Source organism: Schistocerca nitens, chromosome 7 (genome assembly GCF_023898315.1).
Source record: "Schistocerca nitens isolate TAMUIC-IGC-003100 chromosome 7, iqSchNite1.1, whole genome shotgun sequence".
Taxonomy (NCBI): domain Eukaryota; kingdom Metazoa; phylum Arthropoda; class Insecta; order Orthoptera; family Acrididae; genus Schistocerca; species Schistocerca nitens.
Genome location: NC_064620.1, coordinates 401,989,158 through 401,998,088, shown reverse-complemented (window position 1 = coordinate 401,998,088; position 8,931 = coordinate 401,989,158). Strand labels below are relative to the sequence as shown.

Here is an 8,931-nt window from a genome sequence, read left to right as displayed (position 1 = left end):
ATCTTCTAAAATCTTGGTCAGTGAAAACAAATTCTGTATTTAGTTTATGAATTAAACCAACTGTTTCTTGCTGAAGTATAATAACCACCCTTACTATATCTGCCAGATGGCACAGATGCTATTGAAGGTGTTGTTCCATATGCAGATGATGTCCTAGTAGTTGTGTCTGCGGACTCCACGGCGAGACCTTAGGAAAAGGCGAACGAGGTTCTGGTTCAGATGCATCACTGGTGCAAGGGTAACAAACTAACTATAGTTGTTCATAAAGCCACATACATGCTTCTGAATGGATAACTTTCTCGTGCCAGAAATCATTCCGTGAGGTTCGACGAAATCCCTCTAAAGCACAGCACTTTTTGTTGACATTTAGGTATATTTCTAGAAGACAAAAGAAACTTCCTAGAACATGTAAAATCTGTTAATCGGAAAGCGTCCAAAATTACGCTTAAGATGGCCCGTGCCGGCACTGCTAACAATAAACTACCGTTGCATGTGTTGTGGTCATATCACGAAGCTATCTTCAGTGCGTAGTGGCCATCGCTGCCAGCTTCTAGGCGCCTCATCTTCCACTTGACATCTACAAAACAATACAAATTCAGTGAAGCCTGATTCAGAGGCTCACCGATGCCTTTCTCCTTATACCTGCCGAGGGTTTGGTGGTGATTCTCGGGATATGTCGATGGATATCGTGGTACGTTACAGGGCATCGCTGTGTGGGTTGGGGCGTGAAAAATATGATCAGGTGTACGAGACCACAGGAACTCATATTACTAATCTTCTTCTACTTTTCCCTTGAGCCTTTGTCCGGCATTTGCGCAGGGTCGGCATGGTTATGGGCAGATGTGGCATAGATAACTATAGGGGTGTCCGAATGCCGTTCCTGTCGTCACCCCGTTGGATGAGATGATGATGATGAAGACAATAATGATGATGAAGACAACACAACACCCAGTCCATGAGCGGAGAAAAGCGACGATTCAGCCGAGAATCGAACTGTGACTCCTTGGCATGCGAGTCCCTTGCGCTGACCATTCAGCTATCAGGGCGAACAGGAGTTCATGTTACTGATAAAAACATTAACGAGCCTGGAAAGTAGATGAATGGCAGTCTGACTGGAACGCTAGAAGCACTGCAAGGCAGTATACAGCATATCCCCAAGCATCAGGAACGGGGTCAAATTGCGCTGCATTGCCCTTTCTAGAGGTATGCTGCCCCTATTAACTGGTCACTGACCATATACGAAACTTCTACACGAGCAGGAACTGGCCTTGGAATGTGGACAGAGAGGTTTAGTTTTCAGACTCTCTCAGGGAGAGAGAGGATGCAGACAACTAGATTGCGATCTGCAAACAATTGTAAGTGACCAAAAGTTGTGGACGACAGTTAATGTGATTGCTCTTCTAATATCTAGATAGCAACTGATTAACTCTCAGGCCATAAGATCACGTGGACGCTCTGAATATGAAATTAACGTCAACGTATCACAAAAACTAAAAGGTATCAGATAGATGATATAATGGTAAGACAGAGATTTAGGAACCAGGTTTTAAATTTTATGACATTTCCAGGGGCAGATATGGACTCTGACCGCAATCTATTGGTTATGAACTGTAGATTAAAACTGAAGAAACTACAAAAAGGTGGGAATTTAAGGAGATGAGACCTGGATAAACTGAAAGAACCAGAGGTTGTAGAGAGTTTCAGGGAGAGCATAAGGGAACAATTGACAGGAATGGGAGAAAGAAATTCAGTAGAAGAGGAATGGGTAGCTTTGAGGGCTGAAATAGTGAAGGCAGCGGAGGATCAAATAGGTAAAAAGACGAGGGCTGGTAGAAACCCTCGCGTAACAGAAGAAATATTGAATTTAATTGATGAAAGGAGAAAATATAAAAATTCAGTAAATGAAGCAGGCAAAAAGGAATACAAACGTCTCAAAAATGATATCGACAGGAAGTGCAAAATGGCTAAGCAGGGATGGCTAGAGGACAAATGTAAGGATGTAGAGGCTTATCTCACTAGGGGTAAGACGGATACTGCCTACAGGAAAATTAAAGAGACCTTTGGACAAAGGAGAACCACTTGCATGAATATCAAGAGCTTTGATGGAAACCCAGTTCTAAGCAAAGAAGGGAAAGCAGAAAGGTGGAAGGAGTATATAGAGGGTTATACAAGGGCGATGTACTTGAGGACAATATTATGGAAATGGAAGAGGATGTAGATGAAGATGAATTGGGAGATATGATACTGCGTGAAGAGTTTGACAGAGCACTGAAAGACCTCAGTCGAAACAAGGCCCCCGGAGTAGACAACATTCCATTAGAACTACTGACAGCCTTGGGAGAGCCAGTCCTGACAAAACTCTACCATCTGGTGAGCAAGATGTATGAGACAGGAGAAATACCCTCAGACTTCAAGAAGAATATAATAATTCCAATCCCAAAGAAAGCAGGTGTTGACAGATGTGAAAATTACCGAACTATCAGTTTAATAAGCCACAGCTGCAAAATACTAACGCGAATTCATTACAGACGAATGGAAAAACTGATAGAAGCCAACCTCGGGGAAGATCAATTTGGATTCCGTAGAAATGTTGGAACACGTGAGGCAATACTGACCATACGACTTATCTTAGAAGAAAGATCAAGGAAAGACAAACCTACGTTTCTAGCACTTGTAGACTTAGAGAAAACTTTTGACAATGTTGATTGGAATACTCTCTTTCAAATTATGAAGGTGGCAGGGGTAAAATACAGGGAGCGAAAGGCTATTTACAATTTGTACAGAAACCAAATGGCAGTTATAAGAGTTGAGGGACATGAAAGGGAAACAGTGATTGGGAAGGGAGTGAGACAGGGTTGTAGCCTATCCCCCATGTTATTCAATCTGTATATTGAGCAAGCAATAAAGGAAACAAAAGAAAAGTTCGGGGTACGTATTACAATCCATGGAGAAGAAATAAAAACTTTGAGGTTCGCCGACGACATTGTAATTCTGTCAGAGACAGCAAAGGACTTGGAAGAGCAGTTGAACGGAATGGACAGTGTCTTGAAAAGAGGGTACAAGATGAACATCAACAAAAGCAAAACGAGGATAATGGAATGTAGTCGAATTAAGTCGGGTGATGCTGAGGGAATTAGATTAGGAAATGAGACACTTAAAGTAGTAATGGAAATTTGCTATTTGGGGAGCAAAATAACTGATGATGGTCGAAGTAGAGAGGATATAAAATGTAGACTGGCAATGTGGAGGAAAGCGTTAATGAAGAAGAGAAATTTGTTAACATCGAGTATAGATTTAAATGTCAGGAAGTCGTTTCTGAAAGTATTTGTATGGAGTGTAGATATGTATGGAAGTGAAACATGGACGATAAATAGTTTAGACAAGAAGAGAATAGGAGCTTTCGAAATGTTGTGCTACAGAAGAATGCTGAAGATTAGATGGGTAGATCACATAACTAATGAAGAGGTATTGAATAGAATTGGGGAGAAGAGGAGCTTGTGGCACAACTTGACTAGAAGAAGGGATCGGTTAGTAGGACATGTTCTAAGACATAAAGGGATCACCAATATAGTAATGGAGGGCAGCGTGTAGGGTAAAAATAGTAGAGGGAGACCAAGAGACGAATACACTAAGCAGATTCAGAAGGATGTAGGCTGCAGTAGGTACTTGGAGTTAAAGAAGCTTGCACAGGATAGAGTAGCACGGAGAGCTGCATCAAACCAGTCTCAGGACTGAAGACCACAATAACGACAATAACAAAAACCGTTCCCTCAATCACAGATAACGATAATCACATACAGACTTATTTTAGAGAAATTTTAAATACGTATATAAAAAATGCGAAGTAAAAAAAAAAGACAGAGAAAAGAAAGCTATGACCAACCACAGGGGTATGTGCAAACTTCAGGTTGGCCGAGGCACGCACATATGGGCATAGGCGATGTAGAATAGTGTAGCATCAATACGTTTAGATATAGGTAAAGTTGTATTTGGATGGCAAACCTCGAGTTATTCCAAGGCTGCCAGTGATATATCTAGTAATATAACATGGAATTTACTCATAACTTCAGCGAGTTCCTTTCATTTTATAATATTTTTTAATTGACCCTTATTTTCTATGTTCTGTTTTATTTCTGCATTAATATTAGCAATGGTTGCTCTTAACATAACTTATTACGGTGAACATAATATAAAATACGTTGTGTTATCATGATTATTGAAAATGTGCAACCTTTTTAAAGTTTGCAAATAGTGGTCTAAAATTCGTGGCAATAAATTGAAAGGAAAATGTTTTCAGGACGTTAAAAGTGGAGTCGTAAAATAAAGCTTAAATGTAGAAACTGTTTTCAACATATTCCCTTAAAGCCTTTTCTGTTGGACCGTGACTGTAATTTAAAATTCAGGCGAATTATTAAATAGGTAATTGTGCATTCAGACAGGTTAATATTCTCTATTCCGTACAACTACCCATCAGTGATCTGACGGAGAGGCTGTGCAGTAATCTGCTGCTGTTTACTAATGATGCCTGTGGTAAACTGGAAGGTGTAAAGTAAAGTAAATTAGTGCAGATGAGTAGGAAAAACGATTCCGTAATGTTCGAATGCAACATTAGTAGTATACTGCTTGACACAAAAACGTCGATCAAATATGTAGGCGCAACGTTGCAGAGGGATACGAAGTGAAACGAGCAGGTAAGTGCTGTAGTAAGGAAGGTGAATGGTGAGCTTCTCTTGATTTGAAGAATTTTAGGAAATTATAGCTTATCTGTAAAGGAGGCAGCATATACGAGGGTTGCCCAGGAAGTAATGCACCGCATATTTTTTTCTCGGATGAAAACAACTCTACGAATGCGAAACGTTACGTGAAGTCCCCTGAGTGAGCGTGCCACGTTTCCGTCACTTACGACAGATAGCGTAGCTGCAGGAGAGTTTCAAAATGTCCTCTGTAAGTGACGTACGTTACAAGTAATGTTCCGTCATTGAATTTCTCACTGTAGAGAAAGAAACTATGGGGATTATTCACAAACGCTTGTGCAAAGTCTATCGAGCATCTGCTGTCGACAGAAGTACAGTTAGTCGCTGGGCACGGAGGGTGAAATCATCAGATGGCGGTTCGGAAGACCTTCACGATTTGCAGACCATCAAGGGCTGTCACACCTGACATGTTGCAGCGAACTGATGTTGTCATTCGCGAGCGCAAATACATTACATCTCGGTAGTTGGCGCTGCATCTGTCAGTCAGCACAGTGAAGAACTGGCTTCGCCACCAGACACCACACTTGCTAGGTGGTAGCCTTTAAATCGGCCGCGGTCCGTTAGTATACGTCGGACCCGCGTGTCACCACTATCAGTGATCGCAGACCGAGCGCCGCCACACGGCAGGTCTAGAGAGACTTCCTAGCACTCGCCCCAGTTGTACAGCCGACTTTGCTAGCGATGGTTCACTGACAAATTACGCTCTCATTTGCCGAGACGATAGTTAGCATAGCCTTCAGCTACGTCATTTGCTACGACCTAGCAAGGCGCCATTACCAGTTACTATTGATGCTGTAAGACATGTACCGTCAAGAGCGATGTTCACCAATTATGGATTCAAGTTAAGTATTCCAGCAGCTACGTACGTTTTTTGTTAGTCTCATTTCCTTGAACTGTTCCAGACCTCACGCCAACCTGCCTTTCGGCTTCCTCCAAACTCCGTGGGTTGGCGGTCTTGCCAATCCACAACACCGATAGTTCATACGCGCCCTTGTTTCGCCCTGTAGGAAGGCTATAGAACGGGATGGAGATTACGTGGAAAATTAGAATGTGTGGATAACGCACCACTCTTTCGTGTGTATAATTCTGATTATGTTCAATAAAGAATTGTTGAAGAAAAAAATGCGGTGCATTACTCTATAGGCAACCCTCTTAGTTCTTGTTACCGGTAGGTTCGGTCAACACGAGAGTCTTATGCAGATGCTTCGTGAAATCAAATGGGAATCTGTGGAGGGAGGATGAAATTCTTTCCGCGAAATAGTACTGAGAAAATATGGAGAACCGGAATCAGAAGTTGACTGTAGAAGGATTCTTCTGCTGCAAGGTAAACTTCGCGTACGAACCGCTAAGATAAGATGTAAGAAATTAAGGCTCATACGGAGGCATAAAGAGAGTCGTTATTGCCTCGCTCTTCTTGCGAGTGTAAAAGGAAAGGAAATAACTAGTGGTGGTATAAAGTATAGTGGTATAAAGTACCTTCCGCCACGGTGACTTGCGGGGTACATCTGTAGCTGTAGATTTAGATGTAAGAAACATGAGGAGGAAGTTGTCGGGCTGTACCGTTCTAACAGGAGAGTGTCGCACGAGATGCAGCGACCTCTCCCTAGCAGGGCGCCGCAGAAGACGGTGACAGCACAGGACAGGAGGCTATCGATCAGCTAGGGTCTGGGCCGCCCCCGCTGGACGGTGTTGGCGTGTGAGCCTCGACACCGGCGTCTTGGGGGGCGGAGGCTCCACCCCCGACAAGGGCCTGCACTCCGAGTGTGCCTCTGGGCCGCGCTGCGGACCCGTACCTCGTACCGCAATTTCCAGCACTCCACTTCCACTTCCCCACTGCGACGTGATGCTACAAGCGCCCTCATTAATGGGATGAGTAATACAAGATTAATTCATTATGAATCTGTCCTGTAACTTGTAACGTCTATTCCCGCATGGAACATAGATTCAAAATGAACCGATTATTAGAGTTAAAGGTGGATAAATGGGCCCCCACTTTGTTTTTTTTATATAACACCTTTTATTTTTAGTATAATCACCTGAAATTAACATATAACATTTCTCTAGTATGTCCTGCAATAGTTACGACCTGTTTTGGTTCAACTTTTTAATATTTAAAAGAAAATTTTATTTTTTTCATGGTAGTCTGCATTTTGTTGCGTCAAGAATTTGTGCTGGTAATATGGGCCCCATGGTAGTTTGAAATAAAGAGAAACAAAAATTTGAAAAAAAAATTATTTTATTTAATTTTTGTGTATATTGAAAGAAAGATTCACTCTGAACATTGTTGATTAGTATACTGGTGGGATGATTTTAACAGCCTACGCCTAGTCTATTTGCAATAGTCAGACACATAAGAATTTTTTCGCATCCAGCGCATTCGTTGTGAGCCCACATCTCACAGGCTATACACTGAACCCAAAGTTCACCTTTTGTGTACTTTGAAAAAACCCCTTCACAGAATAGACATACAGCGTCGTCAACATCAGGGACAGAAACACAAACTTCAATGTCTGGGAGGGATTCTCCCGAATCAAAACCTAAACTTGCCTCTTCACCTTCTTCATCTGATTCATGTTCATACACTAACTTATTTCTCCTACTTGTTCTAGAATTTGGTTGTTTTTCATTGCCGCCGTTCTTCATTGTACTGCTCTTTTCTTTTCCGTCTTGTTTCTTCTTAGTTTTCTTATTTTTCTTTTCTTCTGCCTCTTCTAGTGACGTTTATAAGGAGAAGAACTTACAATAGCACAAGTAATGGGTTTAGAGCCTTTGTTTGTCAATTTTCTTTTTGGTCTTGGTATCGGCAATACGTCTTGGGGAGAAACATGACCGAAACGTTGTTGGGAAGAGCATCCTGAGGGCCCAGCGTCTGCCAAGTCTCTTACTGATAGTGTAGTTAATGTCGATGATGTGCCAGGATGAATGCATTGAGCTGATTGACTTGAAGGCTTGTCCTTAGGAGTTCGCCATTTACTGGCTTTCAGAGCATCTAGAGTCAGACTTTGAACGCCAATATCTTCAGAGGGAGAAAAGTCAATATCATTAAGCACTTTGCGATTTACAGGAAAAATTCCTGTGACTCTGAAGCCTGAAATGGCTATTTCAGCTGTTTGACATTTCAGGAATGCATTCCCAAGTAGTTCAGCAATTTTGTTTGGTCCAAGAGGCCTATTGTTGTGCAGCATCCATTGCCTTATGCAGTCACTATAACGATTCTTAAGGGGTTCCACGAAGCTCCTATCTAGTGGTTACAGCTTGTGTGTAGTGTGCGGAGGCAAGCTATTGTAACATGGTGTTCACGAGCTATATCAATTACGTCAATATTCTTTATGTGGGTATGGTGCCCATCTAAAATAAGCAAAATAGGATCATCTTTTGACGGCTTTGTTTTAGAGATAAAATGGATTAACCAATCAGTGAATAGGTTGCTCTCAATCCAACCAGAGGGATGAGACCTTCCTCTAGAGCCAGGCGGAGCCCCTTTCATCAGTGTATCCGTCATATTTTTCCTGGGGAAAATTAGCATTGGTGGGACGAAAGTACCAGACGCGCTCATGCACAACACACACGTTACAAGTTATCCTCTTTCAGCTGCAGATAATGCACCAACTTGCCTGTTTCCCCTCAGGCCGAAGACACGAGAAATTTTGCTTTGAACGACACTAAGACCTGACTCGTCTACATTAAAAACTCTGTCCGTAGGATATTTGTAGTTACTGAATTGTCGACAGCTTGTTTATTAAACCCATTCGCACGTGAAATCAAAGTTGCGGATGGCTTCCAAATAGACAGAATAATTTTGTACCGTGACATAAAATGGTCGAACCAAGCTCGACCAGCAACTTCGCCCTGTACAGATGGAAGAGGGATTTTATTTCTTGTGCAAAGCTGGTAGACCATGCGCCTGACGTCATTTCTGGTAAGGTCGTAGAATTTGGATTCCATAATGAGATGATATTTAACCAGTTCGTCCTCAAGTCTCTGTGGTAAATCGGTGAACGGCCCAATTTAATATTAAGTGTTTCTTCGACCGGTTTATCGATTCGTGAAAGCCTTTGGAGCGTAGAACGAGGGCCGGAATACTCTTTAACTGTTTTTTTCAACCCCATTTGTTTCTCTTTAATAGCTACAATAGCATTTGCCATATTTGCTTTGTCCCACGATTGCCGTTTCGATT

At 42.0% G+C, this 8,931-nt stretch overlaps 1 protein-coding gene across 1 annotated transcript in view; it reads right to left on the bottom strand.

The window, feature by feature from the left end:
- Window positions 1-6,408: 6,408 nt before the first annotated feature.
- Window positions 6,409-8,931, bottom strand: part of LOC126195660 (proline-rich protein 2-like) — a 122,520-nt gene continuing 119,997 nt past the window's right edge. The window contains exon 3 of the mRNA XM_049934285.1: window positions 6,409-6,533. Coding sequence (XP_049790242.1) covers window positions 6,409-6,533 — 125 coding nt within the window. The remainder of the gene's footprint in view (window positions 6,534-8,931) is intronic.